Source organism: Hippoglossus hippoglossus, chromosome 20 (assembly GCF_009819705.1).
Source record: "Hippoglossus hippoglossus isolate fHipHip1 chromosome 20, fHipHip1.pri, whole genome shotgun sequence".
NCBI classification, from domain to species: Eukaryota; Metazoa; Chordata; class Actinopteri; order Pleuronectiformes; family Pleuronectidae; genus Hippoglossus; species Hippoglossus hippoglossus.
In genome coordinates, this window is record NC_047170.1 from 3,457,501 (window position 1) to 3,476,671 (window position 19,171).

General features: G+C 44.0%; 1 protein-coding gene across 6 annotated transcripts in view; it reads right to left on the reverse strand.

Moving 5' to 3' along the window:
* Positions 1–18,873, reverse strand: part of scospondin (subcommissural organ spondin) — a 75,337-nt gene extending 56,464 nt beyond the window's left edge. For all 6 annotated transcript variants that reach the window (XM_034572710.1, XM_034572712.1, XM_034572713.1 and 3 more), the window contains exons 1-37: positions 18,784–18,873; positions 18,602–18,686; positions 17,944–18,153; positions 17,072–17,154; positions 16,805–16,975; positions 16,483–16,706; positions 16,144–16,246; positions 15,268–15,426; positions 14,946–15,031; positions 14,558–14,683; positions 14,097–14,253; positions 13,736–13,988; positions 13,500–13,641; positions 13,271–13,403; positions 12,693–12,865; positions 11,649–11,867; positions 11,374–11,539; positions 10,169–10,427; positions 8,205–8,415; positions 7,859–7,953; positions 7,523–7,779; positions 7,269–7,403; positions 6,986–7,188; positions 6,688–6,815; positions 5,960–6,069; positions 5,667–5,816; positions 4,888–4,981; positions 4,566–4,775; positions 3,252–3,457; positions 2,801–2,915; positions 2,580–2,701; positions 2,271–2,444; positions 1,960–2,193; positions 1,748–1,870; positions 1,379–1,476; positions 868–1,099; positions 627–779 (exon numbers count right to left, since the gene is read on the reverse strand). In XM_034572710.1, the coding sequence (XP_034428601.1) occupies positions 627–779; positions 868–1,099; positions 1,379–1,476; positions 1,748–1,870; positions 1,960–2,193; positions 2,271–2,444; positions 2,580–2,701; positions 2,801–2,915; positions 3,252–3,457; positions 4,566–4,775; positions 4,888–4,981; positions 5,667–5,816; positions 5,960–6,069; positions 6,688–6,815; positions 6,986–7,188; positions 7,269–7,403; positions 7,523–7,779; positions 7,859–7,953; positions 8,205–8,415; positions 10,169–10,427; positions 11,374–11,539; positions 11,649–11,867; positions 12,693–12,865; positions 13,271–13,403; positions 13,500–13,641; positions 13,736–13,988; positions 14,097–14,253; positions 14,558–14,683; positions 14,946–15,031; positions 15,268–15,426; positions 16,144–16,246; positions 16,483–16,706; positions 16,805–16,975; positions 17,072–17,154; positions 17,944–18,153; positions 18,602–18,654 (5,767 nt within the window). In that variant the 5' untranslated portion in view covers positions 18,655–18,686; positions 18,784–18,873. The remainder of the gene's footprint in view (positions 1–626; positions 780–867; positions 1,100–1,378; positions 1,477–1,747; positions 1,871–1,959; positions 2,194–2,270; positions 2,445–2,579; positions 2,702–2,800; positions 2,916–3,251; positions 3,458–4,565; positions 4,776–4,887; positions 4,982–5,666; positions 5,817–5,959; positions 6,070–6,687; positions 6,816–6,985; positions 7,189–7,268; positions 7,404–7,522; positions 7,780–7,858; positions 7,954–8,204; positions 8,416–10,168; positions 10,428–11,373; positions 11,540–11,648; positions 11,868–12,692; positions 12,866–13,270; positions 13,404–13,499; positions 13,642–13,735; positions 13,989–14,096; positions 14,254–14,557; positions 14,684–14,945; positions 15,032–15,267; positions 15,427–16,143; positions 16,247–16,482; positions 16,707–16,804; positions 16,976–17,071; positions 17,155–17,943; positions 18,154–18,601; positions 18,687–18,783) is intronic.
* Positions 18,874–19,171: the final 298 nt, after the last annotated feature.

Here is a 19,171-nt window from a genome sequence, read left to right on the forward strand (position 1 = left end):
TGAACTGTTTCTGTGTCTGCTTTTTTTAAGCATTTGTGACATGTTTTGTTATTAGTTTTGAAAGTACATATGTCTTCTTACAAGAAACCACTAATAACTGAAACAAAAACTAAATTAAGTTTTTGCATTTTCTCCAACTACCCGATATGTTTTGAAGTAATAAAATATGAATCTAAGAATACAACAATTTCCATATCATAATTATTTCTCCACCCATCCATCATCTATAACGCTATATCCTTTGAGGGTCACAGGGGGAACTGGAGCCAAACAGCTAACATTTGATGAGAGGCAGACAGGATGGCAGAAGATCACAGAGACAAACAACCATTCAAACTCACATTCATAATTCAGAGTCTACAGACAAGCTAACCCCAATCTGCATGTGTTTGGACTGTGGAAGGAAGTTGGATTATCCATAGTAAAGCCACACAGATGAAGGGAGAATATGCAAGTACAGTTTACAAAATTCCAAAGAAGGATTTTTGAGTGAATGAATCCTCTGAAGTGAAAACCCCTTTCCTTAATGACTGCAAAACATTTCTTTTCCCATATTTCAAACCAGTGATTTCAAGCCAATAACTCCTTCACAACCATTTATTTCTTAGGTCACAGACGGCTCTTACTGATTTCCATGGTGAGGTTGGATTGTCCAGGGAGCTGAGAACAGTCTAGGCCTCCGTAGCGAGGAGGGATGCAGCCTCTGTGTTGTACCTGCACTCCACCACAGCCACTGGAACAGTTGGACCAGCTCACCCAGGGCATCCACTGACCATCCACTGAGAAGGGAAGGAGAAAGCATCACACCTCAGAAACATATATTGTATTTCATTCTTAAACTAACTTATTTCGTGTCCACCTGCTTACCTGGACAGGTGGTGTTGAAGCACTGCTGCTTCTGGACATCCTGTCCCCGACAGTGGCGCAGTGGGTCTCCTGCCGGGCAGGTTCTCTGCCTGCTGGTGGAGCCTGTCCCACAGGAGGTGCTGCAGGGGCTCCAGGGACCCCAGGAGCTCCAGGTTCTACAGCCCTGCTCATCTGTGGGGCCTCCAAGGGGCGCTACTGAGGAGTCTGAGCAGTCTGCCACACCATTACAAACCTGGTAGTAGGAGGGGTACAGTGAGCAGGTATAGCAAATATACCTGAGAGGAATTCTCCTGCATTCTACGATTTGTTTTTTATTGTAGCAGGAGATGAATTGTATTTATTGTTGATATAAATGTGGACATGCAGAGTCAGAGTACTCTTTATCTAGGGACTAAATAAATGATGATTATTGTATAAGGGAGGGAATTTTACAACCATTTTAAAAACACTACATTGCTAGTTGTATAAATCATACCTGGCCTATTTGTAGAATAAGAAACCCAGCACCTACCATACTGAAGGGGACACAGGATCCATCCATACATGTAAATTCAGGGCAGGGGACAGTGTTGTTCTTGCCACCAGGAGGCACAGGTGAGACAGTTTTATCTGAATAGAACAAAATGTCAAAAATATTGTCAAAAGTCCATCACCATTAATGCTGCAAACATGGGAGACTGGCAGCAGACCGTGTTAGTGTTTCTCTCCTTCATTCCTTCCCGTCTCTCTCGTCCATTTCCATATTTGCTCTATTTGGTCCTCTCCTTGTCTATCCTTCCCCACTGTCCTATTTATTTCATGTTTTCACTTCTCAGACCTTGCTCCCTACAGTCCCTCACTTAGAACACTTTCTTACTCTACTTATCTCATGAGAACTCACCACACACCAACTCATCATCGCCCCGTGGGCAGTCTGGGAGGCCGTCGCACACTTGTGTCATGTTCACACAGGTGCGGTTGTCACATGAGAAGCTGCCTGGACAGGGAGGTATCTGGGTGGAACCTGGAGGACAGCAATATGTCTTTAGACAAAACCTGCCTCTGCAAACAAATGATACATATTTTGGGATTTTCTCAATATGTTTAACTCACCACAGTTGTCTATGCTCTCGTCTGAGGCATCCCTGCAATGTGGAGTCCTGTCACAGAGCTGGTGGTAGTCAATACACTGGTCCCCACTGAGGCACGGAACCTGGCCGGGGCCACAGGGCGTGGTGCACTGCTGCTCATCACTCCCATCCAGACAGTCTGTCTCCCCATCACACCGCCAGGCCTGAGGCACACACTGGCCACCAGTGGCACAGCCAAACTCAAAGGATCTACAAGCTGGAGAAACAGAAGGCTGTAGGAAAACCGACCACTGAGAACATCCTCCCCCTGCATCTCTGAAACACGACTTATACCTGAGGTGGGCACAGTCGGGGTGACATGTGGTTGTGATGGTGTGATGAGGATAGAGTAGCAAATGGTTCTGTTCTCATCCTCTCCATCTGGACAGTCTGGTGTCCCATCACACAGCTTAGTTGTGGAGACACATGTGCCATCTCTACAGGCAAACTGGTCAGGAGCACAAGTCACTGCCAAGCAAACGAGTAGGACACAAAATAATATTCCTTCAAACAAATATCACTTAAATCATTCAGGATGGGCTTGCTTCGGGCATATATGACTCATATTGGAAATACTTTTATTGTGTTTATTATTGTTTGTACCTCTACTTGGACAGACAGCTTCATCGGTTCCAGAGGGGCAGTCTCTGTTTCCATCACACACTCTGTCTGCAGGAACACACTGGTCCCCCGGGCACTGAAACTCTCCTGGTGCACATACACACCTACAAAACGGATTAGATAATTATGCATCACACTGTCTGATCAATCATCCAATCTTTTTGTTGTATGATATTGAACACACACCCCCCTCCCCCACACACCCCCTCTCGTCACTGAAGTCCCCACAGTCATCGTGTCCATCACAGCGGTGGAAGTAGAGAATGCAACGGCCTCCAGCACACAGGAACTCCCCTTCGTCACACACCACACCACAGTCTGCGTCGACAAAAGTCACACAGTCACAGAAGTGCAGAGGAGTAATCACACAAGTATGACCACATTTAAACACGCACAATAAATACAGAAATCACCCAACAAGTTACAAAACTGCTAGAATACTGTGCTTGACAAAATTATTCTAACTAATGCAGTTATTTTGCATGACAGATTAATAAAAACCTTTTCCTAAATCCTAAACCTAATTGAAAGAGCAAGTTTGACTGTTATGCTGAATACATTGTACAATAGTTTATAATAGTCCTTCAACAGAGAAAGCTGCTAAGTTGTGTTTGTAGGTAGATATTGGTTAATAGAGTGTACTTGACAGATTACCTTTCTCATCGGACGCATCAGCAAAGCCACAGTCCAGTCGACCATCACACACCCGAGTGGCTGGCAGACACTTCCCATTGGCACACTGAAACTCTCCTGGTGGGCACAGGGGCACGGGGGTGGTAGGTCCACAGAACTCCTCGTCTGATTGGTCGGCACAGTCTGGGTGGCCATCACAACGCAGAGCCAGGTTCAAACATGGTCCACTGCAGGGTTGGGGGTTAATTCACTTTATTCACTCCATAAACTCTATTGTAATATAGTTAAACATGATGGGAATTACTTGTTATGTAAGAACCTATTAAGTAAATGTAAACAGTCTCAAAGGCAGTTGCACTCACCAGAAAATAATATTGTTGGATGAATGAACAAATGTTGATATCCGTTTGGAATCATTATCACAACTGGACCAAAATAATAAGAGTCTAGACTTTAGGGTGCAGCTAGTGTGTAGCGATTAGATTAGCTGGTTAGCAACATAGCATGCTAACATGCAAATGCTAAAATTTGGTTGGTTTAGCAAGCCTGAGGTGCAAAAGCACAAGAAATCATGTATACATTCAGACATTAGAGAAAACATATACATACTGCGGTTGGACTGGCTGACCGACCAACCAACCAACCAACCAACCAACCAACCAACCAACCAACCAACCAACCAACCAACCAACCAACCAACCAGCCAGCCAACCAGCCAACCAACCAACCAACCAACCAATCAACCAGCCAGCCAACCAGCCAACCAGCCAACCAGCCAAGAGACCAACCAACCAACCAACCAACCAACCAACCAACCAACCAACCAACCAACCAACCAACCAACCAACCAACCAACCAACCAACCAACCAACCAACCAACCAGCCAACCAACCAACCAACCAACCAACCAATCAACCAGCCAGCCAACCAGCCAACCAGCCAACCAGCCAAGAGACCAACCAACCAACCAACCAACCAACAGACCAACCAACAGACCAACCAACCAACCAACCAACCAACCAACCAACAGACCAACCAACCAACCAACCAACCAACCAACCAACCAACCAACCAACCAACCAACCAACCAACCCAACCAACCAACCAACCAACCAACCAACCAACCAACCAACCAACCAGCCACTTGACCAACTAAAAATAACATCTCCAGAGCTACTACATGACATTAGTATGGTTAAAATGGTGTTTATATTGTTTAGAAAAACTTAAAAAGATGGATGTACCCGCATGCTTGATTGATCAGTTTTGTCCCTTCATAATCTCTACATACAGAATTTGAAGTAGTTAGTATGCTAGTGTACGTTTGGGGTTCACCTTGGCGTGCTGCTACAGCGGAACTGGTCCAGAGAGCAGGTGGATGGACACAGTTCATCTGACCCATCGCCACAGTCGTCCTCATTGTCACACACCCAGTGAGAGGGAATGCATCGGCCCCAAGCACAGGTGAACTCCGATTCTAGACAGGGAGGAGAGGGAGGAGGGCAGACCACACCTTCACACCGCCACACACCATCCTCACAGGAGCTGCACACACAAAGGTCAAGTACACACACTTCAATTTTGATGAAGGAAACAAACTTACTTAGAAAAATTCAAGTAAAGTTATATTTTTCTGTAAGTATTAAGGTAGACTGACCAGTTTTGGCAGTGTTGAGTGATGGTGGTACCAGGTGGAAACATAGAGCCCTCCCACTCACATGGACACTCAGTGCGAACGACACAGCCTTCCCCTATAGAAGAGACAACATGACCTTACATTACATTACATTTTGACAGTTCTGCTCCGTATTCTTACAGCTTTGTAACCCAATATAATGTAAAGTTTGGCTTAAGGGCAGCAAGAGCGGGAACACAGCCTTAAAATCAAAAGGGAAAAACATAAATAGTAAATGGTCTGTATTTATATAGAGCTTTTCTAGTCTTGATGACCACTCAAAGCAATTTACAGTTTTGACATTCACATATTCACAGTGTCTCTATCACACATGAATCATACACTGCCAGCACAGCCATCAGGGGCAATTTGGGGTTCAGTATCTTGCCCAAGGCCATTTTGGCACACAGGATGGGAGAGACTGGGATCAATCCACTGACCTTCTAATTGGTCAATGAATCATTCTACGAAAACACTCCTACAATACGAAAAAGTATTACAGAAGGTTTTCCAGAATGGAAAGGAATCACCTACAGCATCCTATCGGGACCAAATTTCAAGCTAATCTGCTTCCAAAATGACTAAATAATAGTACTTTTAAGTTGTAGATTTTTAGCAGTTGTAATTTTATGGTAAACTACTGGACTTAAGTGTTGCAGAGAATCATTGTTTGTTGAGGCTGACAAAGCTAAAATGATCCACAAGTATTCTGTCACTCATGGTGGAATAGGATCAGTAAAGTAATTGACACCATGTCTTACCATGTCGTACAGTGCCAGCAGGGCAGAAACAGCCCTCCACACAGGAGAGGGCGCCACACTGGGAGTTTGGAGTCTGCTGAATGCTTGGGCAAGAGGCAGAGCAAGCTGGGCCACAGGGTTCGTACACCAGCCCATTCTCACACTGCAGCGCTGCAGGGAATAATGGGAACGAAAACTTGGTTGAAGATACAAAAGTCGCGGAGTACAACGTTTTCAGAAAAACAATGACACAAGACATTAGTTGCATGTGTTTAAGATTCACTGTATGTCAGTGTGTTGTATGCACAACATACGACAGAGCTCCTGGGACCTCCAGCGGATGTAGACCCCTCTGCGGTTACACTCCTCAGCATAGGCAGCAATGGCTGTGCAGAGACATTCACAGTCCCCACCTGAGTCACAGCTAAAACACACACACATGCACAAACACCAGTAAAATACAATCAGCAGTACATCTGCATTCATTAACCTCGGGTTTGATTAGGGGGTGTTGTTACTGTTTGTGTAACATCATAAGAACAAAGACACACATTCACATTTCTGTTGATTGGCTGTCTTACAGTAGCAGTGGTTTGACTTGCATATTTCTGGAAGTAATAATAAAATGAAAAATTATAAGCTTTATTTGTATCAAACTATTTTTAAACAAAGTTTTATGAATGCACTTGTAGCATTTCTGATCTCAGCTCATAAGTTATTCTGGAGTTTGAAGGCCCACACTGCAAAAGCACAATAGCCTTTAGCAACCAATCAGGGTCCGGGGACTACCAGAAGACAACAATCAACTGTTTTAAGATGGTGTGCAGGCTCATAGAGAGTTAAAATATAATCAGTATTATATATTAATATACACGGGGGCTTGGATTTGTACAGCCTTAAAAGTTACATGAAGATTACAAGTTGGTCACCCTGGAGTTTCAAGTCAAAATACATTTTCAGGTCAGTAACTTTGTGTAGTGTAAATACGATACGTACTCGATGACACATTTTGAAACGATTTGTATATCGACTAGTCACTTACCCGCAAGCATCAAAGACACACCAGTCATAATACTGCTGGAAGGGAACCTCAGCGTGGCACTGAGAAAAGAGCTCCTGGGTGAGGACTGCACACTTTTTCCTGGCCCATGTCACTCTGTGGGGGTTCAGCTGAACACAACAACGAGAGAGCAGGTAGTTTTTGGTTAGTTTTGCATTTTGTATCAGGAAAATAAAGGGAATCACATGATTTAAAATAGTTTACAAGCAGGTAATTAGGTCCAAGTTTACACCCCATGCAAATATCAGTGCGTGTGTGCATGTTTCTGGGTTGAACTTACAGCGCAGGGGTCTCGGAGGTCCTGATCCGCCACGTCAGGGCAGGAGGGGCTGACCTTCCAGGAGTTTCCGAACAGCTCAGCCGTAGACTCCACGATGCCCTGCCGTGTTGTGAAGTCGTTCTCCGTATCCCCATCAAAGTTCCCGCACAGGCCCCCGACCCGACCCCGCAGGTGGGCAGCCAGGCGCACATAAAGGCGCATACCTGGAAATAATCATGACTACTATAAATGCCATGAATAGTAATTGGTGAATTGAATTGTGAAAACGTAAAGTTTGTCCTACCGCCATCCCAAAGCAGAGTGACCCCGAGGCGAGAGGAGAGGGACACAAACAGGCCGACTCTTTCCAAAGACAGACCACTGCCACTGTAGGACTTTGGAAGAGTAACGGGCATCCCGTTCACCGTCACAGCTTTACCTAAAAGATAGAGACAATCGCGTTTATTTCAAGCAAATGTTTCCTAAAGCATAGTCCATTGTGCTCATGAATCCCGACCTGCCATCCCCCATAACACCCCCCCCCCCTGTCCCTCCTACCTCTCAGCAGGTGTATGATGGTGTTTCCCAGACTGAGGGTGACCGACTTTGTGCAGGTGACCCCAGTGCTCCCACAGGGCACGTTCTCCGCCGTGACACTGAACAAACCACTGGTCTCCCTCGCCAAGACGTACTGGCAGTCACCCAGGAAAGAGAAACAGCGGCCATCGAAGGTCACATAGTGGGGATCCCCCGTTGCCACGCACACACCGGCACAAGCTGACTGGCTGCAATGCCAGCGGCGCTCCTTACACACACTGCGGCAGAGAATGAAGAGCAGTTGAGATAGTTACACGCTGCAGTGATGTGATGCATTGAGTCAACTACACACGTTACCATGTGTTGCAGTCTTTGGTGATGGTGTCGTTGCTGTAGTAGAGTTGACCATTATGGTGACACGGGCACTCGTCCGGCAGGACACAGCGATCACCCTGCAGGAAACCAGAAGACATGTAGCACTGCTACACACAAAGGAACTGCTAGCCTAATAAAAAAGGTGACATCTTCCAAATACACCAATTAGCTTTTCCTTTAACTAGTTATATTATTATTATATATATTATTAAGGTGTTACTCCTAGGGACATTACTGTTTTACCTCTTACATCTGCATATCTGATATTGCTGGCTCACTAATAAAAAAAGATATCCATTCCCAAAACAAAATTTGAGTTTTCACCCACTAGGAGGACAGTTCCCTGGGGACAGACGCAACCAGACAGGGGCTCTTTGCAGCTCGACAGTCCGGATCGGGGCCCCTGCTGTTGGCCAGGAGGGTCCAGGCTGGAGCAGGTGAGGAGGCAGGAGCGTGGAGAGTAGACCAGAGAGCCTGGACACGGGTTCACCTCCTCACAGCGCTCCTTGGTGCAGTTAAACAGCCCCTGCTCACACACACTGTGAAGGGAAGGGGTGAGCAAAGTGAGCATTGACATAAGTTTCTCCAGAAATCAAGATTTGGACTGAAATGTAGCAAATAAGTCACACAAAGTGAAATGCATGGTCCATAAGTTATAAAAAAATAAATACATAATAAAACATAAAATTGACCTTTAGCATGACAAAAAAATATCTGCTGGGTCAGTGGAGTTTACTGATAATAATCTCTAAAGTGCAGCTATAAAATGTGATGAGGCAACAGGAGGTGTGATGAAAGTCATTTCACCAGATTCAGGCCAAGGATTGTCATTGAAAGTGAATGGATATACTGTACCTCATATTTTATATCACTGTGATAATTATCTAATCCAAAATGATAGATTTCCTCATAGCAATCAATCAGGCTAATGTTCAGTGCAGGGACAACAATTAGAACAGGATGAGAATGAGTTATGGAAGGGCAAGAGGGCAAGAGACATATGTAAAATCGGAATGACACATATTCATTCAGCGGTCAACTCTGTGATAATGGCGAAAGGAGAGTGACGATCTTTGTCGTATTATGGTGAAGAGACACAATGAAATCAACCTATCCTGAAGCAGGGAGCAGGAACATAGAGAGATTTCATTAGAGCTCTTACACCACCAGGGACTCACTGGGGTGACGTGATGTCCCACACACAGACAGCTTCAGCCATTTAAACACACATTCTAATCTTTGCACGGCAGGAGTTAAACTTAAAGCTATGAGTACACTATTCTCATAGATATCAACTTGAATATACGTCCTCACTAACATGGCAATACAATCAAATACAAAAAGTACAATCAAATAAATGATAATTTATCAAATGATTATTGTTATTGTTTGTTTTTTGAGTGAATGTACGTTGTCCTTTTGTGACTTCCGCTCCAACGTGCGCTAAATGTGTAACATGGAAGTGACAATAAACTTGTTTTCCATTCTAATAGAAAACATTAGTACACAAACACACTTTTGTCACCGTCCCTTGACCTTTATATTGTCCTCAAAAACACTTTATTTTTACTCTTTTGAAGAATATACTGTGTATTCCATAACAAATGTCTATTTCAGAGATGAGAAGATTTGTCAGCACATGAGCCGAGTGGTTTTATTCACTTCATGTGATTGAGGCTCATTCAAACATACCAGAGCCAAACCCATGCCCTTGTGCCAATATTTTATTGTCGGTGCATCAAATGTTCTACCCACAGTGGAGACAATGTGCTTACCTTCTCAGATTTTTATCACATCTACCACAAGATAAAAGCACCATGCAGATAACCATATGAGAAAAGGTCCTTTTTTATGGTGTGCTGTAAAATATAATTCATGCATCTGGGTCTTAAAGAGCTTGCACAGAATGAACCTCACCATAATGTTTCCTTTTGACAGGCTTAGTGTGTCACCTTGTCTGCACTTGCAGGAGTGCTTCGTCTGTGCAGCAATGGTTATATTTAACCCAAGGGAAATTCAGTCGCCAAGAGTCAAAAGAGTTTCTCAGTTGAACTAAGCTGTGTTAAGTTGCAACAAAAGCATTAAAAGAAAGTCCCAAAATCCCAAATTTCCAACCAAAAACTTTAACAATTATTTTCAAACCAAAACATAATATTTCCAATTTGAAAAAATAAAGCTAAAAATGTCATACTAATAAAAGTAAAAACGGAAAATTTAAATATTTTAGCCAGGGAGAAGCTGATATGAACAATAAGGAAAAATCCCTGTCACAAGTTCTTCTGTTCGACATACCAGGTGTTACAGTTGTTCTGAAGGACAGCACCGGGCTGGTACGTCTTGTCCTCTTGCACACATGGGCACATGGCGATGGGCACACACTGGCTCTGGTGGTCCTGTGCTAGTCCTGGCAGGCACTGGCAACCTGGAACACACATCTTTAGGCCCCCTCCACCACTGTCATCGCAGCTCCAGCTCTGCCGCAGGTCTGAACAGGAGGCTCCACATGCTCGACCACACTCCTGGTACGCCTGACCGCCTGAACACTGGACCGCTGGGGAGAAAGCAGAGGAGGAAAGGTTTTAAAAAGGGTAAACAAGTCTGCTGAGAGTTTTGTAATGTAAAATCGTCTTCGTGGTTCTCGTATGAGAGTTCACGTAGTTTCCGATTAAAGCTTTGTAGCTCACTGCACTTTGTAGCTGTTGTACTTTTAACAGCACAGACATCCAATTAGATTCAAGCTTCCTTTCATTAACATATTTGTGAGAACAGTTTCATATTGGCCTTCAGGTTGGCTGAACTGAACACTAGCCTGGATGTTAAATCAAGTCTTGCAAGTCCAATCAAAGTCTCTAAGTAGACAACTCACAAACTTATCAGTCACTTCATGGAAAGCAATGTTCTGATATTAACTCTCATGCAGGCGCAATCACATGACTGGTTCAAGAAGTCACAATGTAAACACAAAACATTTTGAAAAATATTTTTTTTCTGCTCATATGGGCAATGGTGTGCTGAGAAAAAGATACCAAACATTGTCATCAAAAACATTTTTAATGAAGTAATTAAAGTCAATATAATTCAAAAATACCCCAAATATCCCAGGATTCTTTAGGGCGAGCCTGGTTGAGCCACTAGTCTTAACAAGACAACTCCATGTATACAGCATTTTCAGATTGCCTTAACCTGAATAAATGGTAAATGGTAAATGGTATTTTATATAGTGCTTTCCTCGTCTTGATGACCACTCAAAGCGCTTTCCATATAAATTGAATGTTCCATTAGCAACTCATGTAAACGCCAAAATTAAAATATTGTCTCATTCAGAATCAAGTCAATAGTCAGAATATTGCTGTCCATGTAAATGTAGTCACTGATGTCTGAGTTTTCCCAAATGTCGGATCTTCCCCTGATTTCACAGAGAAAGACCCCAAATTACTCTGGACTCCACGGTGATGGATGTCCTGGATTATCACTTAACCAGTGGCCTTCCTACTTACGGCAGAAGGTGTGGTTGCGCCATTGGGCAGCAGCGCCCTCCTGAGCGCAGTGGCGTGCGTAGGCAGTGAGGACGGTGCAGTGACAGGCCCTCTGTGGAGCGCAGCCGCAAACCTCTGACAGACAGAGACGGAAATATGGCTCCCTCTCCACCAGGTCATGACACCCCTGCAAGATCCCAGAGGGAGGTGCATAAGTGGAAACAAAGGGTGCAGGCAGATGATAATGAACTTACCACTGACGTAGGAGGAGATGTAACATGCTCCGTATACACTACCTGAAAGATAGGGCTGTGAATGATGGCGCACACCGTCTCTGCATAGTCTCTCCTCTGGGTGTATGTGGTGCAGGGGTCAGGTGGAGCTCCTCCAGGTAGAGTACAATGCTCTGACGTAAACTTCCCCGCAAAGGATGACACGCTGTTCTCCACGTCTCCTTCTGGGGTGGTGAAATCATCATGCTGGTTCCAGGTCAGCGTTCCACAAAGGCCACGCACCTTGAATATAAAATTGAATACACACAGTGAGATTCCTTTCATTGTACATTCTGCAAGAACTTGCAATTCTGACATTTTTGAATCCCTACCCTGTATTTAAATTTAGTGTAGTCTAATTTAAGACTTAGCCCCCATCCGATTTGGCTTGCGAATCATGTTAGCATGCCAGCTATCTTTTTTTTGCATGATAATCCCGTATTTTCATGTCACAACCCCCCCTCATTGAAGACATGATGCACTTGATTGAACCCCATATAGCAGTGATGTTACTGAACTTAACTGCACCTCTAATAACAAAGCATCCTGCCAGGTTTGCATACAGACCACTGCTAGCAGCCTGAAACTGTGTGCTTTTGGTTCATACGTGAAATAATGCCGAGCATCCAAGCTTTTCAATTTCAAATGTCATTGATTCACCTGCATTAGCAAAGATGTTATTTGGATATTATAGGTCTGTCACTTTAGTAACTGCAAACAATAGCATTGGTTTATTTAAGATCTCAACAATGTTATTACAATGACATCCCCAGCAAAACTTTTTGTCTCGTCTGTTTACATCGACGACTACTGATGACGTGTCGGGTTATCACGATGACTCGATATCCCTCCAAAACAAGGGGTAGGGGTAGGGATAGGGCCAAGGATCGAAATGGGATTTGGCCTAAATCATCCCCTGGCCTATAAAACTCTTTCTTGTAATTTTTGTACTGTGGTTGTGTTGATCTGACAGTTGCCGTAGACACAAAGAGAATTTCCGAAAGGATAATAAACCAAACTAACACATAAAAGTACTCGTGAATAATCGGTATGAAATGTAAAGGTTACCTTGTTTGCAAACCCGGGCTGCAACATGACCAGGGCCAAGGGTCCATCTAGATACCAGAGCAGCTGGGCTCCAAAAGTCTGGATGAGGAGAAATGAAGAGGAGGCCCTCCGCACAACCAGGTCTCCTGTCACCAAAGGTAATGCCTCTCTCTCACCATTCAACATCACTGTACCTGGAAGTAACCGGACCAACCATAAAAAATCACAAGGCAGTAAACACATTCAAAATAAGTTCCTCCAGTTAGGGTTAGGCTACTTAACTCCAAGCCAATAACTTACAGTCATTGATTTATTACAATTAAATGTGTTGTGTGTGTGTGCAAGGACAGATCCTAAGAGTGTGGTGCTAGTGATCAGTTGTCGGGGGTTACAATGGTTTGGGTGTGCATAGAACATCATGTCAAAGACCACCCTGACATGGACACAAGCTGGAAAACGCAAACAATGTTGGCCCAAAACAAAATAATGGCGAACTGTGACATCCAAGTTGCCAAGGACAAGCCCAGAAGGAGGCAGATGCCTTATTCATGCCTGAAGTAGGTTATGATATCTCAGATCAGTGTGTTTGACTAACGTACCAGTGTCTGTGATGGTGACTGTGGTGCGGAGTGCTGTGACTGACATCTCCCTCAGGCAACCCAGGCCTCCTCCTCCTCCTGCTGTACACTCCCCACAGTGCACCTTCACCACCAGCTTCCTGTCAACAAAGTCCTGAACACACAAGGGAGAAGTGGCCACCGTAAACACAACTGTCCGTGAGGTCATAGTTTATCTAAGAGTGTGCCTGGTGTGTATTTTATGTCTCACCTCCACAGCAGTGAAGGGACAGTCTCCACCCTGCAGTGAATACCTCTTTTTGTCAAAGGTGGTCACCTGAAGCGCCCCCATCAGGCTGCACTGGCCTGCGCACTTCTCCCCAGTGCACTGCCACTGGCCTGCTCGGCAAACACTTGAAGAGAAGAAAGACAAGAAGGGTTGGTGTTAAAAGGAGCTTAGAGGTAAGAGAGGTGCAGGGAACAATCAAACACACATTTCTCCCTCACCACGTGTTGCATCTCTGCTGTATCCTGTCCCCTGACTGGTATGTGCGTCTGCGATGGAAACAAGGACAATCGTCTCTTTTTAGACAGAGTCCTTGGTGAAGGTAGAGGCCCGGCGGACACTCACAGCCCCCCACACACTCTTCCCTACACTGGCCAACGGCTACAGCCGGCCCTGGGGGCTGGGGAGATGTACAGCTGGGGGGACAGGAGGACACACAGTCTGAAAACACCTGACCTCTGGCACAGACACGACCTGAAGAGACAGAGATAATAGAAAAAACAGCGAGACATTAAGTATAGTCCGTCTACTTTAAAGCCTCCACAATCTGCACCAAAAGCACAATTTATCATATTTCATTACCACAAAGGGTGTCGGTCCTCCACATTATGATGACATGTTGTTGGGCGCACTCTCTGGCGTAGCTGGCCAGAGTGTCACACACTGCCCCGTCCCTCTCTTTGGGTGGCAGGCTGCAGAAGAGGTAAAGACAGGTGTCCATGTACGCTGCTGGGTCCAACTGAAAGACACAAACTGAACACTTGTAACAGCAAACCTGCATCAAATAACGTGAACAAGTTCTTCTGGGGCGAATTACAAGAGTCTCCAAAGTCAGAAATATACAAATCCTGCAAAGTGGCTTTAAATAGCAGCAGTATTGATAATGTAGGCTTACAAAGAGGAAAAAGCAGAATTATTTTGGGGGGGATTAACAGAACAAACACATTGTTTTACAGTTCATTACACTCTTAAGAGAGTTCTCTCAGAGAAATTTGATCCAAGAAGCAATTTATGCCACGTGAGAAGTATCAATGGTGCCTCACCCGAGGGTGGCAGTGCGAGAAGGGGTTTTCCATCAGTCGGTTACACACAGATTCCGCCTGCTTACGCAGAACAGGGTCTCCTGAGACATCACAGCTGTGACCAAGCTCAGCCGCATCGCTGCAGCCCTAAAGGAAGCATGGAACACACAGAGACACAATAACCATCTATTTTAAATACACTGTCACAAAACTCTGCTTTCACACAAAATAAACTTCCCTATACCATTAATACAAACATTATTCCGCACATTTGGGGGATTATTATAGCAACATTATAACAATATGGTTGTTTTCAAATATCAAAATACATCATGAAGAAAAATAATAGTTGTTAACAAAATTGTATACTGTTTTAAAAAATACTCAATCAGTGCATTCAGTGCATTACTTCATTCTGCTGATCAGGAACTTTCCATGAGTTGCCGAAGCTGGCAGCGAACTGGGACACAGTTCCACCCATTGTGGTAAAATCATCTATACAAAGGAAACAGGATGCAGATTGTCTACAGTTGATTGCTCATCAACAATTACTACTCAAAACAAGTTTGCAATGCTTGTTATCCGTCATGTGGAATTCACCAATGATGGTCAAGTGTTGACAAACCAAGACCAAATCAAGAAATGAACATGGGTGACTGTTAGTGTTTCCAAAAGTCTGTGTCTTAGGTACATTAATTAAGATTGCAGTAGTGTGAACATGCTGTTCTCACCATCAGGGTTGCTGTTGTAGACTCCACAGAGACCCCTGGTAGCTGAAAGGTGCTCAGCAGTCACTGTCAGGTAGACTGTATTGGCCAGGTCGAACTTCACTCTCACACCCAGGCCACTCTCCACAAACACAAAGTCCCCCAGCCAATGAACACTCACTCCTGTACAAAGGAGAAAATATATGGTGTTTCTGCTCTGCTGCAAAATATTGTTGTTGAACACCCATCCATGCCTCTTCCAGGTACATGTGACCAACACTAGATATTTCCATCTCGTATCAAACCCCATCTGAAATGGAAGGATCTAAAATTCACAAGGATGAGCCCAGTAACTAACCAAGGTATGTTGTGGAGGAACAATCAAGACATGGTTGATGCAAATTTGTGGTTGAGATATGAAAGGAGAATATCATCTGCATAAAGTATTCTTTGTGTTAAAACCCAGAATTTGTTTTGTTTAAGTCTGAGTCTATAGAATCCCACCTCTTTCAGATTGGTCCATTGCTTTGGAATTAGAGCAGTTATTCTATTATTTAGAATTCAATGGGGAACCATCAGTGAATTTATTTTTTAGTTTTAGTTTTTTTTGCCTTTTTTTTGACAGGATAGATGAAGCGTGAAAGGGGGAGGACTGTTGCCTCAGTACATGGGCCGAATATCTCACAGAATTCATTGCTATACCCATCTGACCCTGGAGTTTTGCCGCTTTTCAAAGATTTTATTGTTTCTGTAATTCTAGTTACAGTCATCATTACTCCGGTTCCAAATGACTTTAAGTAGAAACAAACAATCTCTGATTTGAAGCTAGACTGATATTGCCTGGTTAACAAAAAATTACTAGAAATCAAAGGGCATTGGTGACAGCTGAAAAGAGTTTACCATTTTGGAAAAGTGGATCTCCATTTGCAACTGGAAGGTTGTTCAGTGTTAAGTTCCTGTGTTGAACTGAAACCAAATCTAGACCCAGCATCATCCTCAAAGCCTGAAAAGAACAGCCACATATACATAGACGTACAACACACATATAAAGTAAAATCAGTTATTACCAAATATTTCCATCACACACAATGACAAATAATAATCAAAGTCACAAGTCAAACTGGCTTTAGTTGGCCCCAAAATAAGCTTCACACAAAGAATACAAAGAATAGGCTATATGGCAGAATCTAACCCTACTTCATCAACTTGATCAGCAGCAGGATCTGTCTTGTTTCATACCTTACTGCAGTCTCCTCTCCCATTACAGACTGTACTGATGTAGACTGCCCACGTGCCATCAGTAGATGAGGCCAGCAGGTAAGTGCAGGTGCCCTGGAAGTGGAAGTGCTTCCTGTCAAAAGTGCGATAGTGGGCTCCACCCCAGGACATGCATGTGGCCGAACCCTGAGGCACCCTGGCACTACCCAGCAGACCGCTGCGCACCAGTGGGGAGGACTGGGAGTCTAGAGACCAATGGAAGAGGAAAAGTAGCACTGTATTTGTAATCCACATATGGGTAGTTAGGTAGTTAAATATTCTGTGTGCATATATGTGTTCTGACCTGGAAGGAGAGTGTAGGTGCACGACAAGCAGGTCTGATCAGAGGCATTTCTCCAGCTCAGTCCCCACACGCTGCTGCAGCAGTGCTCCATGGACATAAGGGACGAGTTGTGAACTCCAGGGAACTCTGCACAACTCCACGTAGAGTAACACTGACCACGCACACCCACACCTGGGAGAGGTAAGGTTTGAAAAAGAATGGAGGAAGTAAATGCCTTGGAGAATGAATGTAGTACATGGAACTGGTCTGTTGGTTTCTTGTCCTCACCTTCAGAGCAGCGTGGGCCACTCCAGCCCTCACAACACGCCTTCACTGTCTTGTTCACTACCTGGCTCTCCATCTCTGGAGGTCTGAGGTGGACAGAACCATCAAGTCGAAAGTTAGTATGTTCTTGGTATTGTTCGGTTTCATTCAACTGTCATACGGGTCACTTCCTTTACATTCACCTCTTGGATCCTGTTGTACCTTCCAAAGTACAATATGTACTCTAGGTGACAAAATGTACCTTTAAAGAATACCAACTTCTTTCAAAGGTTTTGAAAAGGCATTAGTTCCGGCATTGCATTTCTTGTCAGTTTATTTCATCAGGTAGATGTAATATAAACATGGCTTCCTTTTACTTTCACTTGACCGCACCCACCAGCACCCATGCTCTTACCAGCCAGCAGGAGTCACTGTTGAAGCGACAAGGACATGATCCCTCACCATATTCCCACCACCACAAATTAGAACCTTTAATACAGAGATCCCACTATACTACCGTTAAGAAAACACATTCTGTCTTCCAAAATATGGAATCAGGGGCATGCAACACAATAGCATGGGGATCCGGTCCCACTAGCCTTGCCCTCTCTTTTGCACGGACGTCTATACAGCTTTGTGAATACCGCTGCTGTCGTATAATGGTGCAACAACCCTGCCATTTCGTGTTCATAACTGTCATACAGAGCCGTAAAAGTTAATAAAGACAAAACGTTCCAATCTCGAGCAGGCTGTGTAAACAGAGATATGTGTGGTAAAGTGGAAGTGTACAAACATTTATCTCAGGTGGATTTTGAATCTGATCGATACCATTGAGCAAAACCCCCTTTACTGAACTACACACACCTCTTCTGACAATTATTAAACTCTTCACTCACTTGTACAAGAAGCAGGAGGCCTTGAGCCCCTGTTGTTTGTAGTAGAGGGCAATGCCATCATCACCTCCATGCTTGAGGCGCATCCTGTCCACGTCTAACCTCCAGTCCTGGGTGTTGTACTGATACACCTCAGTACAGCTCACTTCAAGCTGCAGACGTGGAGACAGAACTCGCTCCACTCTCTCCTCCACTTTATGCTCACACCAGTGTCTGGAATATGATACAGAGATTTAATTTATTTTCTACGACCTATTGACACAAAGATTGACTCAAGTGCTTTAATTCCACAGATAGGAGAATCAGTAACCATGTTGTAATATGACAATATGCTATGCAACAAATATTTACATATAAATCCCTTATTGATATGAAGTTAAACTTATAGCAAATATAATGACATATTATATAATTCAATGAGTAAAAGGTACTTGATTCAAGGTCCCAAAATTCAGGACTTCAGCTCAAACTAAATCCAGAGGACACCAGAGTTTACTGGTCAGTGGGTTAAAATTAATAAGAGTATAAATAAATTAGTACTGATGTACTGATTGCCACATTTTATTTCTCTTCACTATGTCTTTCTCACTTTCCATATTGTTCCTTCCCTTTTCCTGAAAACATACTTAATCCTGTTCTTTCTGGTCTCAATCACACTCACCCCATTCCCATCACTGTCTGAAGTCCAAGCAGAGTCAGTAGTAGTGTCTCCATGGTCCTCTCCTAAATATTTGTGCTTAAAATTCCTGTAAAGAAGTCCATAAGCAAGTCCATATCCAAGACTGAATTCCTTGAATTTGACATATTATTACAATCCCATCTTTCTGCTAGACATGCCCTTACCTTTGAAGTGCTTTGGAAGTTCTTTGGATTTTTGCCACGAAAAGTAATTTTCTGTCACTTTTCTTTATATTGCTCTGTCCAGCAGTTTGCAATACAATCCACAGTGAAGTGATGATTTGCCTTATGGAGGGAGCGGGACCCCAGACCCAGGGTTTTAAATGCGGGGGGTGACTCATGGGTTGTACAGTAGCATCTGAACCTCCTGTCATTGGACATAAGTGGCAATGTCACAGCTGGAAGAGCGAGCATTGGCCACCGGACCTGTGACGGACACATCCTTTGACCTCACCCAGTCAAACATTAGAGGACGCAGTAGGTGACTGCGGGGGTGGTGGAGCCTCAGCCACAGAATAAAGAGCTGTTTGTCAGAGCCTAATCCTGTAAAGAG